The sequence below is a fragment of the Cebidichthys violaceus genome, unplaced genomic scaffold, assembly GCF_023349555.1.
Source record: "Cebidichthys violaceus isolate CVI_PGR_0920_01 unplaced genomic scaffold, fCebVio1.0.p SCAF_12, whole genome shotgun sequence".
In the NCBI taxonomy this organism is placed as follows: domain Eukaryota; kingdom Metazoa; phylum Chordata; class Actinopteri; order Perciformes; family Stichaeidae; genus Cebidichthys; species Cebidichthys violaceus.
Genome location: NW_027176285.1, coordinates 11429567 through 11449738, shown reverse-complemented (window position 1 = coordinate 11449738; position 20172 = coordinate 11429567). Strand labels below are relative to the sequence as shown.

At 40.4% G+C, this 20172-nt stretch overlaps 1 protein-coding gene across 2 annotated transcripts in view; it reads right to left on the bottom strand.

Annotated features, from left to right (window-relative positions):
- Positions 1-1956: 1956 nt before the first annotated feature.
- Positions 1957-20172, bottom strand: part of LOC137869152 (seizure 6-like protein) — a 48690-nt gene continuing 30474 nt past the window's right edge. Inside the window, exons 5-17 of one of the 2 annotated variants that reach the window (XM_068706356.1) lie at positions 18614-18799; positions 17849-18020; positions 17345-17511; positions 16848-17042; positions 16460-16598; positions 15123-15319; positions 9161-9355; positions 7997-8188; positions 7222-7416; positions 6455-6490; positions 6150-6264; positions 5699-5804; positions 1957-4770 (exon numbers count right to left, since the gene is read on the bottom strand). In XM_068706356.1, coding sequence (XP_068562457.1) covers positions 4741-4770; positions 5699-5804; positions 6150-6264; positions 6455-6490; positions 7222-7416; positions 7997-8188; positions 9161-9355; positions 15123-15319; positions 16460-16598; positions 16848-17042; positions 17345-17511; positions 17849-18020; positions 18614-18799 — 1925 coding nt within the window. In that variant the 3' untranslated portion in view covers positions 1957-4740. The remainder of the gene's footprint in view (positions 4771-5698; positions 5805-6149; positions 6265-6454; positions 6491-7221; positions 7417-7996; positions 8189-9160; positions 9356-15122; positions 15320-16459; positions 16599-16847; positions 17043-17344; positions 17512-17848; positions 18021-18613; positions 18800-20172) is intronic. The other variant, XM_068706357.1, reaches the window with a different exon arrangement.

The window sequence follows — 20172 nt, the reverse complement described above, 5'->3', positions numbered from 1 at the left end:
CATTTTCTCTCACCTGGTATGTGTTTAATATGAGCTGCTTGAAGATTTTCTTCAGTTTGAGGCTTTCTGGAGCCACATTTTACACTTACATTAATACAAAATATATATTTTCAAATGCAAAAAGCAAACACAGAAGTTTGGTTTCACATGAGTTTCTGTGGTTGATATTCTAGTCATATTTATAACTCAGCAGTTTATTTATGTGTTTGTGTCTGAAGATCTCATCTGCGTAAAAGTACAGACGTATTATCATCTAAATGTACTTAAAGTATCATCAGTAAAAGTACTCGTTCTGCAGTAAAAGTACTCCTATGTGACATTATTAGATAGTTAATACTGAAGCATCAGTGTTACTGTTGTAGATACTTTAACTACTTTATATACAGTCACATAGTTTAGTCCAGTGGTTCTGATACATGAATTTCTTCAGTGAGTTTTAGCTTACATTTGTTCATATTTTGGCAAATTTAAAAGTATGCCGAAAAAGCTATGAGCAGCTGCTGTTTGCATTGAACCTGTGCATGTGCAGACAACTGTCACAGGGTTAGTTTGACAATGAAGAAAACTTATAAACGTGGTAATTCTCAGTGAAGTTCTGGAGTTATAAGGAGCACCTTTACAACGACTTCTACCCGGAATTCTAGAAATGTATTCATGATTCAAACTAATATATATCTATATCTATATATATATAAATTTGCAGGTTTTATAAGATAAACGTGAAACCACTGCAGAGCAAGTGTCAAACTGAATGAAATGAATTATGCATCCGTTCCTTCATCTCTCTATTATGCATTAATATCTTTATACAAACTGCTGCTCTGCATGTATCGCCTCTGTGGTGTGAGTGTGACCCATGCTGTTAACTGCTGGTAATATTAATGATGCAGACATAAATGTAATGTACTTCTGGCTCTGTGAATGCCTTTTGGGTTCATTAAATTCTGTTTTCCTCAGCGTGCCCGATATCATCGAGCATCTGGTTAAAAGCGCCTCAACAGTCGAGCTAACCGCAGCAGGAAACCCTGAGGAAATTGCCATTGTGTCAGGAAGCGCTCTCTTCTTATTAGTATTCAGCGTGGAGAACAGAAGGAGTCATTAGGACACTAGAACAGGTTTTTAGAGGACGGGTAGCGCTGCTGGGCAGGATTTTAAGCCTCCCACTCATCAGGGTTAAAGCTGCAAAAAAACAACAGCATTCAGTCCAGAAACTAAAATAGTTTCTTCTCAAACTGGATGGAAGCCAGAACTGCAGGAGTCTGAGGAGTCTGTTAGTGACTGTTCAGTAGATTTAAATCTGTTCACGTTGGAGTCGTGTCTAATCCTCAACAAAAAGAGATCGCAAGAGGATCAACACATTACTTTACCTCTACAAATTATTATTAAGTTTGATTTGCTTCATTTGCTAATTTTTTTCTCTCTCGTTCTAAAAACTCTTAACTGTGATTTCTGTCTCCAAAACACTTTTAAAGTCTTCTTTTTAAAAAGCACATTCTACTTTTTACTAGTAGTTGAGTTTCATGGAGATCTTTTATTTAAAGTGAGAAAAATAAAAAAGTGAATCTGAGTCAACGTTTGTTCCACTTAATGATGGTTTAGTTGGTCCTCTTTGCTGTTTTTTTGGATGACTTTCCTGCAGTGAATTCTAATAAAATGCATTTTTTTGGAGGCGAACATGAATGAAACATTCAGATAAAACATTTTAAATCTTGGATCCATTAAATGTGCATTATGTCCATATTTGAAACTCATACGAGACTTTGTGAGACAGATAAATAGAAGTTTAAACAAAACAAAACAATACATTTTCTGCATAGATGCATAGCATAGCTGATTTGAGATGGTTCTGGCTGACAATAAATAGAAGATAAAGTATAATTTTCCACATTTGGCTCCTAAAATAAATACGACACCAAAGAATTCACCAGAATGCCTCAATTTTTAGAAAGTCTTTTGTACTTTTTTATTCAAGTTTTACCATTTATTTAGGGAAACTGTTAACATCTGTCTTCTCATAATGAAAATGTACATTTATCAATCTGCATAAAACATCACATATACAGTACATCAAAATAAATACATCATCTGGTGGGTTTGATTGAGCTCAAGTCAGTCAACTACAGCTACGCTATTCACATCGCAAACCTCCGATGCATTTAACTTCTCTTTAAGTCCTGAATCGGTCCGGACCTGGAGACTCTGAGGCCAGTCTACGACAGTCACCCATCTAACTACATGTGAGAAATAAGACATCAGCAATGCACTGGCCCTAAAGTCATTAAAACACCACTTAACTACAGCTAAAGCCAGAGCTGGACGGACCGGAGTCAACAAAAAGCCTTGAAGGTGCCTGCAGGCGGGGGGGGGCGGGGTTCAGGGACTGGACACCAACGAGGAAACAGAACAGTATTTACTTCCTGTTATTATCACTTCTGTGGCAGGTGAGTGGTGATGGGAGTGTGGATGTAAACAACAACAAAACCAGTCCATTAATCCCCAAGACTGTTAAAGTTGTAATCCTTAAGATGTCCGTTACTGTGTGTTTTATTAACCCTCTGAACCCCAAAACCCACCGGCGGGATTGAAAAGCATGTTTTCTTTAAACAATCGCCAAAATTTCTCTGTTCATCACAACCAGAAGCTGTTGAAATATGTCATAATTGTCAGATTTTCACCTTTCCGACGGTCCTTGAACGCTTCCGCCAGAAAAAGCAACCGAAACGAAGTTTAAAGTTGTGATATTTCACCAAAATCATTTTATTCTTCATGTTCTCATTTAACCCTCTGAACCCAAAGCAGTTTTGGGGAGTTTTTTTACTTCTGTCACATTTTTCTCTCTGTGGTTTTGGCTTTCTTTTCAAAATAAAAGTCCTGCTCCTAGAAACAGAACCATCATGACTAGAAGAAGAGATAACTAGAACATGTCTTTAGTGCAGATTAATAATAATAATAAATAAGAAAAAACAAGTTGAATATCTTTGATAATTTATTTTACTAAAATTGGAAAACAAATGTTTAATCTATAAATTAAACATGGTTTCAAGTGTCCACTAGAGTTACCAATGTTGGAAAAAAATAGAAGCTCCACGTCTTTTAAATATTAAACGATTCACATGTTTCCTCCTCTCCTCTCCTCTCATCTCCTCTCCTCTCTTCTCGCCTTTCCTCCTCTCCTCTCCTCTCCTCTCCTCTCCTCTCCTCTCCTCTCTGTGTTCACTTCCTGAAGTTCAGTCAAAGTTTCTCTGATTTGTTGTCACATGACTGTTGGTCTCAGATGAATCAATCATGACTTCATAGTTTCACTGAGGAGCTCACAATTTAATGTTTTTACACAATCTGGTTAAAGTGAACGCTTTACTTTAATAGATCCACCATCAATAGAGATGTCTGTAAAACCGATGACAGGACACCTCCAACTGCAAACAAGGACAATTATTAATCTTTGTATCATTGGTTTTTGAAACAAGGAGGGTTTTTATATTTGTATAACATTCCCAGAGCCAAGAAAAGCCTTTTTAAAGTGTGTGTGACGTCCTTGCTTTGGGCCGTGGGCGGAAACAGACTTGGAAGCTAGAATATTTCTTCTGGCTCATGAGCTCAGAGAGCAATTTTTATTCAAGTGAGTGGGCGTCACCCAGGCAGCAACCTGAGGATCGGAAGAGTGAAGTCAAAGCTTCAGGTGTTAAAGCTGCATTCTCTCTAGTGTCCATCAGGGGGCGACTCCTCTGGTTGTATGGAAGTCTATGAGAAAATGACTCTACTTCTCTCTTGATTTATTACCTCAGTAAACATTGTAAACATGAGTTTATGGTCTCAATCTCTAGTTTCAAGTCTTCTTCAATACAGCATGATGTTCATTTAGTAAATTATGGTCCATTTAGAGTCAAACAGACCATAAAACAGGGGAATTCATCTTGGATTACGGCCCACACCATGTTGTTTTTTGCAACTAGTGAACAGGAAGTGACTATATCTGGACTGAGGACGAGTGACGTAGAGACGCCATATACGTCTCTGGTAGAGACCTGTCAATCACCGTATAGCCCCGCCCCTAAAGCGTACCCTGCTTTATGGTCTGTTTGACTTTAAATGGACCATAAGTTACTAAATGAACATCATGCTGTATTGAAGAAGACTTGAAACTAGAGATTGAGACCATAGGAATGGCAGACTCCGCCACCAACACTGAAAACTACAATACAGAGAAATAATTACTGAATATAAATACGTTGAGTGGTTACTGCAGAAATAAATCAGACCATGAACAGTATGAAAAGTGTGGTTTGATTTCATGAAAATGTTAAGGATTACAACTTTAACTCTCTCTTTCTGTTCCAGGATTTTTTCACTAAATCCTAAAAAGTGCTTCAGTCCTCGTACTGTGTCCTGTCCCCTTCTCCTTCCCTTCTCTCCCCTCCTTAACTATTTTTTTTCACACCCAGCATCTCTTCCTCACCGTGCTTCGATGTTCTTCGAGGATCTTTGGGTCTTTTTTTCCCCTTCGTCCTCCATCTCCTCTTCATCTACCTCCCTGATTTCCTCTTCCGTTTCCCATCAAGCTTGCCATGTCCAAAAAAAGGAGGAGGAGGAGGAGGAGGAGGAGAACAGGATCGATGGGTTCTCGTCTCGTGGCAGAAGTGGCCGGACATCATCTATTTGTATTTACATCGCCTCCTCCAAAGGGGGCGGAGAAGGAGGGAGGAGGGGATGAAGAGTTAGGACGGGGGGGAACGTCCTCTCTCATATCGATACTTCATATTCTCTAGTGTCCTGTCGACAATGAGAACAAACAAACAAACAAACCGATTGGTCCACCTCACTCTCAATTAAACACATCGTTATCAATATGTATTTATGCAATGTTTATTAAAAATATAAAAAATATATAAAATATATTATATTCTTATTATATATATGTATATGTTATAATTATATATATTTTTATAAATATTTTTAATAAACATTACATTAATATTTATTTATGTAATGTCTATTAAAATATCTTAAAAATATATATAATTATAATATACAATAAAAATATAAAATATAATGTATAGAGTATATATTTTATATTGTATGTTATATAAATATGTATAAATATCTTTAATAAACATTACATCAATGTAATGTTTATTAAAAATATTTATAAATATATGTATAATTATAACATCTAATATATATAATAATGTATAATATACATTATATTATTATATATATTTATAAATATCTTTAATAAACATAAAATCGATTTATATTAATGTAATGTTTATTAATATATTTATAAATATATATAAACATATATACACTTATATATAATAATAATATATTATATTATATATATTTATAATGAACGTATGCTTATAACACCAAGAAATTAGATTTCTTTATTGATTATGATGCTTTTGTAAGTTGACCCTATCTACTAACCTAAACACATCTATTAGTAAAGAGACTTTCTTCAAAATAAAAGCATCATTAAAACATACAGGAGTCGTCCTCTCAGACGTCAGACTGGACACACTCCTTTTTAACAGCATTTTATTATCCGTCATAAATCTTTAACACATCTATTAATTCTTCTTTTTCAAATAGTCCGAGTTATTCTGTAAAAGAACGTGTGCACTGTATCCACACATGAAGATAATGAGAAAGGAATAAAGTCCAGTGAGATGAATGTTTTAACGTGATGGACGCTCACCCCTCCGGTCTCGTAGAGTGGGTTGTCAAACTCCGTCTCCACTGTGATCTGTCGGTACGGATGAGGGTAGATCAGAGGAAGCCGTAAGTTGGAGTGATACCGGCACCTGAACACAACACAAGGACAGTGTTATACAGTGACAGTGTGTCATGATTTTTGGGATGGTTTGAAAACAAAATAAATATTCTGAATCCTTGTGGACCAGCTGCTATAATCAGACATCAAAGGGATCTGTATCTGTTAATATGGATCATCAATCAATTAGAATCAGCGGCAAATAAAACGTGATATGGGATCTCTAAAAGTTATATTTGCTCCCTTTTATCTTTTGTTCTGATCCGATCTGTGACTCCGATCTGCTGCTCCGCTACTCATCATGTCAGCTGTTTTTTGGGAGTTTTTCCTACTTTGCCCTGTGAGTGATCCAGCGTGAGCAGGTCAAACATCTCACCGTGTGACGTAGACGTACGCCCCCCCGAGCAGCACGGACAGCAGGAGGACGAGGATGAAGATGGCCAGCGCTACGTTCCCTCCGTCCAGAGTGGAGCCCGCCGTCGCCTCCGCAACTGAGAGACGAAAAAAACAAGGTTAACTGAAGGCTGAGCGAACGTAGACGTGTGCTACAGTGAACGCATGAACACAGACACACACAGTGAATGAACGCTGCAGGCAGATGTTTGCAGATGCAAGCAGTTCACATTGAATTTTGTTGTGTGTGGTCTTTTCAGCCCACTGACGTACACGGATAAGACTCACCTTCCAAAGCATGGTTGCCAAAGCAGTCACGGATGGCTGCAAGACATCATTCTGTCAGTCAGTGCATATGAAAATTGACATTCATGTGGAGTTTTGATTTGGTAACAAGGGCAGCTTTGAAATGACCGTTGGCTGATCCTCTCTGAACTGTCACTACGTCGGTAAAGGTTTCCAGATGTGCTCAAGGTCCTGACTCTACACGTTTTAGAGGACGTCGTCAGCAGGCGACAACTTCCGGTTCTGCCGAGTGAAGTCAAAGCTTCATGTGTTAAAGCTGCATTCTCTCTAGTGTCCATCAGGGGGCGACTCCTCTGGTTGTATAGAAGTCTATGAGAAAATGACTCTACTTCTCTCTTGATTTATTACCTCAGTAAACATTGTAAACATGAGTTTATGGTCTCAATCTCTAGTTTCAAGTCTTCTTCAATACAGCATGATGTTCATTTAGTAAATTATGGTCCATTTAGAGTCAAACAGACCATAAAGCAGGGGATGCTTTATGGTCTGTTTTAACGAAGGGAATATTCTGTTGGTTGCAATCTGCATCCTCACCACCAAGTGACACTAAAATCCTACACACTGCTCCTTTAAACGCTGTGCCTGGCTGCAGTTGCAAAGCTACAATTTTGGGTTAAGGGGGTTCAGCAAGCGGTCATTAGCGTGCATAGGAGCCATGATCAATCTGTATCAACAAGCATGGGGGGGCAAAAAAAAGTCTTTGAAGAATAATGTGTTCATGCATTAAATCCAAAGGTAAAAAATCTCACCCCTGCAGAGTGGGAGTGGGCCGCTCCAAAAGGACGGGTTCCCCATGATGCACTTAATTGCGACCTCTCCGATGAGCTCATAGCCTTGGTAACAGACAAAGGTGAGCGACTCGCCCGGCAGGTACAGCCTCTTGGACAGGATCTGGTAGCCGTTGTCAGGGAGGCCGGGGTTCTCGCAGGAAACCGAATCCTCCGCTAGACACAGAAGAAGAAGAAGAAGAAGAAGAAGAAAGCTGACTGAGCTGGACTGACAGATTTGACAGGCTGTGGCTGAGTTGACGTGACTCATGGATAATCCCACCCCCCCTCCTCCAGGTGGCTGAGAGCTGATTGGTACGGTGCATTAGCATCACATTTGCATATCAAACACTTCACGCAAACATTAATACCCCTGAAACACACACACACACACACACACACACACACACACACACACACACACACACACACAAGTCAGTGCCGAGATGAAAATGCAGGAGATGAAGCATCGTCTCTGGCATGTGGAGACGCTGTGATCTGTGTCAGCGGAGCAAAAAGAGAAAGAGAGAAAGAGCCGGGCAAGAAATCACACAAACCCACTCATGTTAGATCGCACAGCCACGGGGAAAGAAGAGCTCTCATCTTCAGTTAAATGTGCGACTGATGAAAGGTTTTTAAAAATCACAGGGCTGACAAATTATGGGGAAACAACTAACCCCGTTTCAGCCAGTAATAAAATAACAACCAGCTTTTGTTTCTTCCCTGGGAGGTAAAAGAAGCTGTACGGACTACTCACAAACGCAGTGAGGGAGTCGGGACGTCCACACGGGGGTCCCGGGCTCGCGGCCATAGCAGGTGATGGTGGCGCCGCCCTGCAGGATGAAGCCAGGGCTGCAGCTGTACTGAATGGTCGTCCCCACCAGGAGTTTAGGGTCGGACAGAGACCTGGTGGAGTGCTCCACGTGGCCCGGATCTGAGCAGTACATGACTGAGAAAACACTCAGAACATCAGCGCTTAATATTCTGATCGTTAGACAAAAGTAAAATAGCATAAAACATCACATGAGTAGTTCGACCAGAAGATTCTTAAGACTGAAATGTTCTTGAAGTTGAACAATTTGAAAGTGAAACCTGCAGGAAAATAGTTCCTCTGAGGAGTATGAATATCCTCAGTATACTTTATGTAAATCCATTTGGGTGCATTCAGTTCCTCATAATAAATTCTGGACGTGGTTTTCCCTCAAACTTCTGGGTGAATTTCCAAAATGTGTGAATGTAAGATGGCTGCCAAATAATTCATTATTGACCTACACAGCTGTGTTCGGAGCCATCCAGAGCTCTTAGATCAGCTGAGACGGCCTTCAGTTTCTACACACAGTAACTCTTGAGCTTCTCTTCAATAAATAATTTAAAACTTTCCCAAAGTCATTTAAATAGGTTACATTCTTCTACCTCTGCACTTCATAAATCCTTTAAATATACTGTATTTCTACATTTTATTTCTCGGTTTTGTTGTTGTCTGTTTTCACTCGTAGCTCTGCCGGTGGCTCGAGAGCATTTATGCTTTTGTTTGTTTACAGTTTTTGTGTGAACTTCACAACAGTTGTGAGAAACAAAATAAGCATTGAAAAGAAAAGGAGAATCATCTGTTTTGTGTCCATCGCTCCTCCTCAAAGCCGTAAACCAGGCCTATAAACGTCCACTACGAAGGGCTGATAACGCCGCTGTGTTCAATGATATAATAAGAGGATCAATAATCAAGGCTGTTGTTTTCCTCCGGTGACAAATCAGGGAAGGTTGGACCAAAGTGTTGGACTTTAATTCAGAGCTATACAAAGTTCAGCGGGTGTCTAAAATGAGTATGAATTATGGCGTCCGAGGTGAACACCAGCTACGGGGATTCCTTTAAACAATAACAGATACATGCTCACGGACGTATGAATAAGAGTGCAGAACTGACTCTTTTCGCAGAACGGCGGCTGGGAGCTCCAGGAGAGGTCCAGCTGACAGGTGAGGGTCTCCCGTCCCACCAGGTCGTATCCAGGGTCGCACTGGTAGGTGATTCGAGCCCCGCGCACCAGCGCGATGTGGGACGTGGTCTTCCAGCCGTTCTGGATCTCGGGCAGGTCTGGACAGGAATCGTTTCGGGACACCTCTGAAAAAAGAGAAGACATTTTTTTCTTTTTAAAAAGGTTGATTAATGGCGGCGTTGTGCTCGTGGTTCAAGTTCAGCTGCAGTGAAGCGTTTCCTACGAAGGGGGTCAAGAAGACGACGAGAGGAACGACGTGACATCTGAATTAAACGGGACGCCGGCTCACGCTCTCTTTGTGGAAGAAGCGATCGCAGTGCTGATGATTGATGGGAGTTATTGTGCAATCACTTGAACCGTGTGACAGGATGATGGATTTCGTCTGCGTTGGACAGTCTTCAAATATCACATCTCTCCACTCCAACGAGGACACTTTGCCTCTGCAAGCTGCCGTTTGGAGTCAGTTTTAATTCAGACTCCCACTGAAGCCGCCCTCAATACAATGATGATGAGCTGTCAGCTTTCTCTCTCAGAAGAAAATGTTGTTTTTTTTTTCATTGCTGTCAGAGTGATGTTCTTTGTAATTAAATGTTTGAAAAAATATCTTAACTCAAGGTCCAGGAAGTGGCTAACAGCCACATCTCACAGTCTTCATCTTACATGAACGTGTGGTATCACATGACATACTGAGGTTACATGATAACAACTGAGCTAACTCTTCTAATGAGGACCATGAGATTCAGATGAAAGCGAGTAAGTGGCTCTCAGTTTCTGTTCACGTCAAGAATTAACTTTAACGCTCAATGTTTTGTCATTGTTTTATACATGTTTTCTAGTTTGTCTTGTTTATTACAAAAAAACACAATATAAAATTATCCATTCCATCTTTTCTCTATATTCCAATTGGATATCAACGTTTAATTTAAATTATAACTTAATGTCATGGACAAGTTTGACATGTTATGAGCTTAGTCGATGACCATGTTAGCAAACACTTGACTACTTATCAACACCATCACCTGACAAGAATGTCTATATTGGAACATAGTGGAGCAATTTAGCAGCTAAAGAGACAGATATTATTCTCAGTAGGTGGTGGAGACCAAAAACAGAGCTAAGAGAGAGAACACTGGACTCTCATCAGGTGCTCATTGAGTCACCGAGCGCCGGACTAAAAGGAAATCCTCATTCTGTGTTTTATCTTAAAAATGAAGCGTGGCGAGCTAGCAACTACTCTTACTAGAGGTGCACCGGATCATAAAAGTCATGGTTCGGATCAGCATAATATCTATTTTATATTCTCCAAGTTTATCACCAAAACTACATTTTACAGATTACATGTGAATACATCATGATAATGTTATGATGTACCTTCAGCCAGTACTCATTTTCACTGAGCAGAGCCTGAAGGCATCATAATGTAACAGAAGTGAACCTCCGTTGGTTAGCCGTTAGCGGTGCTGCTAACGTTACTAGCTCTCCTCCTGTTGGTTTAAACACTGATTGGTTGTTTACAATGAAACATGATCAGAGATCAGAGACTAGAAACACATGTTCTACTGAATACTGGAGGAGAACCATCGTCAGGAAAACTTTATTTACACTCTGATGGTTAACGTTAAAACTTTATTTACACTCTGATGGTTAATGTTAAAACTTTATTTACACTCTGATGGTTAACGGTAAACTGTGGGATTAATCTGAGGTTTTGAACCACTACCTCTTGCATTACACAAACTCACTAGACCCCAAAATACAAATTAGTGCACCTTCAAAGAGGCCGTTTCAAACTCTCAGTGGAGCAGATGCTCTCAGTTTTTACGTGTTTTCATTGGCAGAAACCTTTTTGCTTCCCTAAATGAGAAAAAAAGAATACAGAGGAGGAATATTTTCCCCTGATTCATCTTTTAAGCTTTACATGTTGTATCTGAGGAGCAGAGACAGAGAGGCAGCAGGAGGCTCAGACCAACGGTCTCTTGATCGTTCTGAAGATCTTTTTCAAATAAAAAATTCTTCTGATCTTCCGATTTAAAGCTTGCAGCTCAAACTCTCTCGCCCCGTGTTTGTCTTCACGATCTTAAAAATCAATGGAGCTTCAGATTTTAGATCCCAGTTGAATTTAATTTAAGAGTAGAACAGCTCTCCCTTCAGACCGATCAAGGAATTAACATCTAAAGTCATGTCAGCGTATTGAACAAGTATAAGCTTTATATTTTTAGTTTCATTTTCAATCCAAGAACCTAATTAGTAACAACGTCCTCTGGTGAGATGGATCAGCACCATTATGTTGGAGAAGCTGTGATCATGTTAATGTCTTTTGTGATTGTACAAAACACAGAGGACATACATGTGTATTTCAAATCTTGATGTACAACTAGAACTGCAGTACTTTGTACAAGGAAATACAACAGATAATGTCTACTTTGGCAACCAACTGTGGACAGTAACTGTTGTTAATAGTCATGGACTGTATATGTATAGAAGAAGTGGATTTAGTCGCAGTGATTTGTTTGTGGACTGCTGTTTTGAAGCTTCCTGTAGCCATCTTGATACCTGTCAATCAGCACGTAGCCCCGCCACTAAAGCATCCCCTGCTTTATGGTCTGTTTGACTCTAAATGGACCATAATTTACTAAATGAACATCATGCTGTATTGAAGAAGACTTGAAACTAGAGATTGAGACCATAAACTCATGTTTACAATGTTTACTGAGGTAATAAATTAAGAGAGAAGTAGAGTCATTTTCTCATAGACTTCTATACAACCAGAGGAGTCGCCCCCTGATGGACACTAGAGAGAATGCAGCTTTAAGACACATTCATTTCATCATTATTTCTTACTATATTGTTCCTACTGTTGCTGTTAAAGCCTTTCATGTCTCCAGAGGGAGTAAATGTCCTCAAGTGATGTCACTTGAGTCGGCGTCAGTTGAAGACTACAAATTTGATAACGAAAACAAATCTGGAAGTGTGAAGTTTAGAAAGACGTGAGACCTCTTTAGGCCGCTGCTCATCTCTGCTGCAGGCTACATTAGCTGCTACTAGCATACCACACCACAAACACACACACACACACACACACACACACACACACACACACACACACACACACACACAACTGTTAGGAGCAGAGTTGCATTGTGGGTAATGTAGGTGCCAGAAATGAAAGAAGAATGTGTGGGGAAAAAGCATATAAAAAAAAGCAGCAACCTCTGATTGTGCTGCTTTGATTTTGATCTTTTTCTTCTTCAACCTGTCAGTCGTGAGTCTGAGAATGTTACAATGTACAATAATGTTATGGTAGGTGAAACACTCAATTGGTGAAGAACTCTTTATTTGAATGGTAAGATTTGTTGTGAAGGAATCTTAACAAGTTTATATTTCTGGATGTCCCTGTCTGGAAACCCCCTTTGTACATTGCATACATCTCCTGCCAACAAACAATTAGGGCAGTTAAATCCGCTGGATGTTGCAGACGCTTTGTGTTTTTCCATCCTTCATTCTTGCCTTTTTGCACATCTGCTGCTCTGTGGATTCTAATGTCTCGAGTGTATAACAGACTAGAACAAAAGGACGAACAAAAAAAACAAAACCACTTCCAGTATCCACTCATGCCAAGAAGAAAATACAGAACATTAATATTATTTATGCCGTTTAAAAACAGAAAAATAATAAAAAAATCATTACGGAGCCCAGAGAGACCGAAATAAGTAACCTCCTGTTGGGACTCGTAGTGTGTGTGTGTGTGTGTGTGTGTGTGTGTGTGTGTGTGTATGTGTGTATGTGTGCATAATGTTGGCTGTATTTGATGATTGATCGGGCAGCGTACAGTATTGCATTACACTGTACAATATAATAGGCCTACAGGGAGTTGTAAGTTGAAGTTCCTGTATCAATTATTCATCATCTATTGGCTCGGTTCTCCTCCTCCTCCAAGAGAGTGTGTGTGTGGCGGGGTAATGTATTCCGAGAGCAAACACACATTCCTGCACACACAATCAAAAGAGAGAGAATAGCCTATAAGCATCCACGCTGCGTCTGCTCGATTTACTCCTCTGGGAAACGTGTGCGGTGTCACGAAGGGTGACGAGTAAATTGGACAATGTGTTTTGTCTCAGAACTGGAGTCAGGTGTTGGATGCATGGCGACAGCTGTGGGCGCAGACTGAGCTTATTTGGCTGCTTGTTTAAACTCCGGGCTCTGCCTGTGTGCACAGATCAGACGCATTGTGAGGCGATGGAAAACAAACGAGACGTGATTGAATAAGGGCAGATCGAAATGAAAGGAGAAGACGAATAAAGATGAGAGGAGAGAGAGAGAGAGAGAAAAGGGAAGATGAAAAACGGAGTCGACAGCTCGAGAGGGAGAAGCTGAATCAGAGTGAATGAAAAGAATTAAAGGATGAAGACGATGTTTTATTCTGTTCATCTTTATGTCAACAAATCACCTCCATCTTCTGCTACTTTATACTTCTGCTGTACTACATCTCAGAGCTACATGTTGTACTTTATACTTCTGCTGTACTACATCTCAGAGCTACATGTTGTACTTTATACTTCTACTGTACTACATCTCAGAGCTACATGTTGTACTTTATACTTCTACTGTACTACATCTCAGAGCTACATGTTGTACTTTATACTTCTGCTGTACTATATCTCAGAGCTACATGTTGTACTTTATACTTCTACTGTACTATATCTCAGAGCTACATGTTGTACTTTATACTTCTACTGTACTACATCTCAGAGCTACATGTTGTACTTTATACTTCTACTGTACTACATCTCAGAGCTACATGTTGTACTTTATACTTCTGCTGTACTACATCTCAGAGCTACATGTTGTACTTTATACTTCTGCTGTACTACACCTCAGAGCTACATGTTGTACTTTATACTTCTACTGTACTACATCTCAGAGCTACATGTTGTACTTTATACTTCTACTGTACTATATCGCAGAGCTACATGTTGTACTTTATACTTCTACTGTACTACATCTCAGAGCTACATGTTGTACTTTATACTTCTACTGTACTACATCTCAGAGCTACATGTTGTACTTTATACTTCTACTGTACTATATCTCAGAGCTACATGTTGTACTTTATACTTCTACTGTACTACATCTCAGAGCTACATGTTGTACTTTATACTTCTACTGTACTACATCTCAGAGCTACATGTTGTACTTTATACTTCTACTGTACTACATCTCAGAGCTACATGTTGTACTTTATACTTCTACTGTACTATATCTCAGAGCTACATGTTGTACTTTATACTTCTACTGTACTATATCTCAGAGCTACATGTTGTACTTTATACTGTACTACATCTCAGAGGTACATATTGTACTTTATACTGTACTACATCTCAGAGGTACATATTGTACTTTTTACTGTACTACATCTCAGAGCTACATGTTGTAAACATGGTATTCTTCTTCTTAAATCCTTTTTAAAGTGTCATTAATTTCCTAAACAGCTGCTCGCTGTAGTTTGAATCAAACAATCAGGAGGAACTAGTGACTTTTTTCGGGACTATTTTCAGCGGCGGATTAATAAAACAATTTTCTAGCGGGAGCACAGAGTGATGTGATGAAGTGGAAATGGAAAAATTGGCGGTTGTTTTTTAAATGCAACTATATATTTGTGTTTGTAAAGATTCACATCTTCAGTAGGAACCAATGTGCTTGAAGCCACAGACAGGAAGTCAGGAAGTATTGAGAAGAAGGACTGAACGTTTTGTCTCTTTTGGGTCTTTTCGTGGGATTAGTTGACGATACTAAACATTTAGATCAACGCCATGTATGACCCTCTACTTCATCCTTATATTGTCACAATAAAGGTAGAACAGGCCCCTTGTTTGTGCAGCTTTGAACCCTCACCCATGTAGTTGATGATGAAGCCCTCGCCCTTGCCGAAGACGAGCCCCGCTGGGTCGGAGTGGAAGGAGACGGTGAGGTCCGGGGTGGTGGAGGAGAGCTTGAAGGGGCCGCTTCCTCCCACGTAGCGCCCGAGGATGCGAGTCGTCACCTCGTCGCCGTCCGTGATGGTCAACATGTCGCTGTCGCTGATGTTCAGTCTGAAAAGGGAGACGAGACGAGGGAGAGCATCAGCTCGCTCCGATGACTCAGGCAACTGCGTGGGAGACGAGGTGACCTCAGAGGCTAAACGCTGCATTCATCCACGGGCAGAGTGTTTGAACACAGATGTGGATTTATGGCCCCAGAGACGTTCGATTCAACACATCGCAGACGATCCAGTTTGGGGGAAATTATATTATCTGTAAATATGATACATCATAAATCTACCAAAAGGACTGAAGGATGTTTGAGAAGTAGTGATTTCATACCAAAGAAAAATAACGTTGAATGTAGAATTAATTAATATACTTTTTAAAGAATAAGGCTGCTGGCATTTTATCTCCTTGACTGCCTAAACTTTACTTATTTACAGTATGTTTAATTGAGCATTAAAACACACTGAGGTAGATTAAATAAATATACAGATATTACTTTGAACTGCCTTTACACACTCGGGGGGGTGACGATTAAACAACAGGAAAATGTAAAAACTTAATTTATTTATTCAAAAATAATGGGAATGAATCTCACGAGAAAAAAAAACGCCCTTTAAAGATATTATTTCATATGTTCATTTCAATGTCTTTGGTCTTATTACTCCACATCCTTCACGTTGTTCTGACTATTTAAACTGTTCCTAGATTTAACTAAAATATCTTGTGGGAATAAACTCTGAAGGGTGATACAAACTTCTACATAAACTAAAGTCTAAACATTCAAACTGCAACAGGATTTATCTACAAATATGAATCCATCAGAATCACTTGAAGAGCTGCTTGAACTGAATAAAACTTCTACATATATATTGGCTCTTAAATGTTGTGTGTTTCTGAGGCATGAACACAGGGGATCAGAGGAAAAGATTGGATCCATCAGCTTCATGCAGTTAACCGACGGAGGCCAGTAAACGTACAGGATGAGGATCATGAGAGAGGCAGCGCGCTCTCTCATGTTGTCAAGTTTTGAATTTAATGACTCCGTATGAGCAGAAATGGAGAAATATCAATAGGCCGGAGCCCTCTCATGCATTATTAATGATAACGTTCGGTTCTTGCTGGAGCACAAAACTTCTGATGGAAGTTTTTTTTTTTATGTTTACGAGTCGTAGTTGTGTGTTTGTGTGTTTGTGTGTTTCTCACAGCTGTACATCCAGAAGAACCCGCTTGTCTTCCCCGACGTGAATCCTCCAGCTGCAGTCCTCCCCCTCTCCGTACCACTCGGGCCAGTTAGGAGACAGAATCACCCCACCGGGACCCGTCAGGTCACCACCACACTGGGCTGTAGGGAGAGAGGGATGGAGGGATGGAGAGAGAGAAAGAGAGAGAGAAAGAGAGAGAGAGAGAGGGAGGGGGGGAGATGAATGAAACTCAACACAAAAAGCAGAACACAAAAAGCAGAACAGGGAACCTTAAACATCAATTTTGGGGTTTTCTATGACGTAAATCATCAAACCTCACAAGTTATGAAGAAGTGAGCATCGAGTTCAGAGTTCCCTGAATCTGATATAAAGCCCTGACTCAGCGGTACCTTTGCACAGCGGCTCCGTGTCGTTCCAATAAGGGTCCCTGGCGCTGATGCATTCGATGACAGGGGGGCCCTGCTCCAGAGCGTGACCCAGGTCACACGTGAACTGGATCACGGCTCCGACGCCGTACAACGGGTCGGACGTCGTGAAGTTCCCGTTCTGGAGGTACGGCTCGTAGCAGTGACCTCGCTCAAAAGCTGCAGGAGATGAGAAAAATTATGTTTCATTCTCTGAGGAAATAATGATGTTCATAAAAGTTGTTTCTGGTGAGACAGAGAGAGAGAGAGAGAGAGAGAGAGAGAGAGAGAGAGGGGGAGAGAGAGAGAGAGGGGGAGCGATGAGAGGGAGGGAGAGGGGGGAGGGTAGGAGAGAAGGAGAGAGGGAGGGAGACAGAGAAAGAGTATATCCACTCATACAGCAGCTTGTACCTTCGTAGGGTACCTTCATATATAAATATTGAAATATATATTGTACCTTCATATATAAATATATATTGTACCTTCGTAGCGGATGTTGAAGCCCGTGTTGTGGTTGGGCTGATCGGTGATGAACTGGATCCTCACAGCCGGTCCTTCACTGATCACCCCTTCAAAAGGGATCTGACCCCCCCGACCCGAGTCAAACAGAACCACGGAGCCGGCATCCAGTCCGCTCCACAGAACCAACCTGCAGGGGAGGAGATCACCGTGAGGACGGGTGATCCACAGAACCTGGTTCTGGTTCTACACCGTGGAGGACCAGGTTCATTTACTCAAGTACAAATCTGAGGTACTTGTACTTTTCTTTCCGTGCCACTTCACTTTCTGCTTCTACTCCATTACATTTATCTGCTTTAGTTACTTTACAAATTAAGATTTTTACAGCCAAGACACACAAAGAGTTTGTAAAATATGATTTTATTTTGTTTTAAACTAATGTGAAGAACATTAAATTAAAAATTAAAAATTAAAAATATACAACAATTGTTTATATGTAAAACCCTGAAAACGTGATGCTCTCCTACCTGTCAGTGGGTCCCAGGGCCAGTCTCTCCAGATGGAGGTGTAGCCTCTGGTCCTTGGGGGCCTCCAGGGACCAGGAACAGGAGCGGTCCTGGGTGGCGTTGGGCCCATGGTGGGGCGAAGGGGACAGCACCCGACCCACTGTGGCATTCTTCACTGTGCCTCCACAAAGAGCTGCAGAGAACGAGTTCACTTTTATTTATTGAAAAGGCACAATGTGATCCGCCATAAAGACACACATTTATGTTCAGCATATCCTTTAAGTATATTTTCAGGTTCTGGTGAGCAGTAGCTTTACTGTGCATCAAATATTTAGAATTGTGAAAACACTGGTGATTCGTTCTGGTACCGTGGACAGGAGTGACCATATTAGGACAGAGGAGGAGTGACATATAGAGACGCCATATAGTCTCTGGTAGAGACCTGTCAATCACTGAGTAGCCCTGCCCCTAAAGCATAGAGAGAATGCAGGTTTAAGACACTTCCGCATCAGTTTCACTCGGCAGAAGCGGAGGTTGCTGTCTGGTTTTACGTTACCTGAAGGCCACCGTATAATTCTCGGATTCGATGGAAAAGACGAGTAAATGGAGGAATATTCAGTTGGTTGCAATCTGCGGCCTCACCACTAGATGCCACTAAAATCCTACACACTGCTCCCTTAAATGCTTTGCCCATAAAGCAGGGTATGATTTAGGGCCAAAAACAACATGGCGACGGCCATAATCTAAGATGGCGCTGGCAGACTCCTTTACAGCAGCAGCACTCACCTCTGCAGCTCGGCACCTTGCCGCTCCACACCGGCAGGGAGGCGTTGAGGCAGGTGAGCAGCGGCTCCCCTTGCAGGTGGTAACCCATGTGGCAGTGGAAGCGGGCCGTGCCTCCTGGTAACAGGTCCAGGACGGACACCTCACCGAAGTGAGGCCTCTTCGGCAGTGAGCAGCTCAGCCTGAAGACTGCACACAGAGGGAGAAAAAACAGTTCACCAGGGTTTCATGTATTAGGAAGGGAATAAGCACTGACCTCACGGCACAATGCTTGTTTTGCTGTTACTGCTGTTGTAACCACTGGTAATCAGAGCACTACTGCTTCTACTTCTGCAGTAAATACTATAATAACTACTACAGCTACAGTTTGCAAAACACACATGATGAATTAAAAATGTACCACCCGATAGAAAGATAGACCGAACAGACCTTAACTGTGATTTGGCAACTGGAGAACTTTCTCGTCCACTTGGCTGCCAGCCTTTAAGCTGATTTTATGCTAGCAAGAACGGTTGCGTACGGTTGATGAACAGTAAATATAATTTGATAGACTAGCTAGCTCTGCGAAACCTTGATTAGCATGAAGCTAGCATGAAGCTAATGTTATGCTATCAAGATTGAAGGTAAATAATGTCACCGCCCCACATCAATATCAATCAATATCAATATATATATATATATATATATATATATATATATATATCAATGCTAGCAAGATTCTAAGTAAATAACATTATGGTTGACAAACAGTAAATATAATTTGACAGTTTAACAACATGAATAGCTAACTTTTCAGTCATGTCACTGTATCCAAATCAATATCCATATTTTCACGACATCCTGATTAGCATAACGCTAGCATAAAGCTAACGTTATTTATGCTAGCAAGATTCAAAGTATGTAGTGACATCGGATATGGATGACAAACAGTGAATATGATTTGATAATATGTTTAACAACCGGACTAGCTAACGCTAGCTATCCAGCCATGTCACTGTCCCCAAATCAACATCCATATTTTGACGAAATCCTTTTTTATTTTCTAGCAGACAAAGCACTGACGGTCTACATTTGTTGTTGTAAATAAGATATTAAAAGGTATTTATGTATTTATTTAAATGTAGCCAGCTTAACTGGAATTACTTAATAGGTGCATTATCAGGAATTAATAGATACCCTGCAGCCAATCAGAATCGAGTATTCACCAGGGCCATGATATAAATGCAAGTCTTTGTGTGTGACTTTTAGCTTTTATTTCATCACCGTTTAGACAATTATTACATTTACTTCATCACATTTTACAGCACGGATCCTAGACCAGTTTAGTTTTCTTTCAATGGCCATTGAAGCTTGACAGAGTTGCTGGCAAAACAAGAAGAAGCTGAAACTTCTTCTTAATTATATAAATATATTATTATGAAAAAAAAAGATTCATATTTAATTAAAATCAGCTTTAAAGCATTTTGTAAATGAGCACTTTATAGGTTCATTGTTTTCGTTTCTAATCTATTTGGAGGGTCACTTGAGAAATCAAACACCCCACGGGTGATTTTTAATTGAGT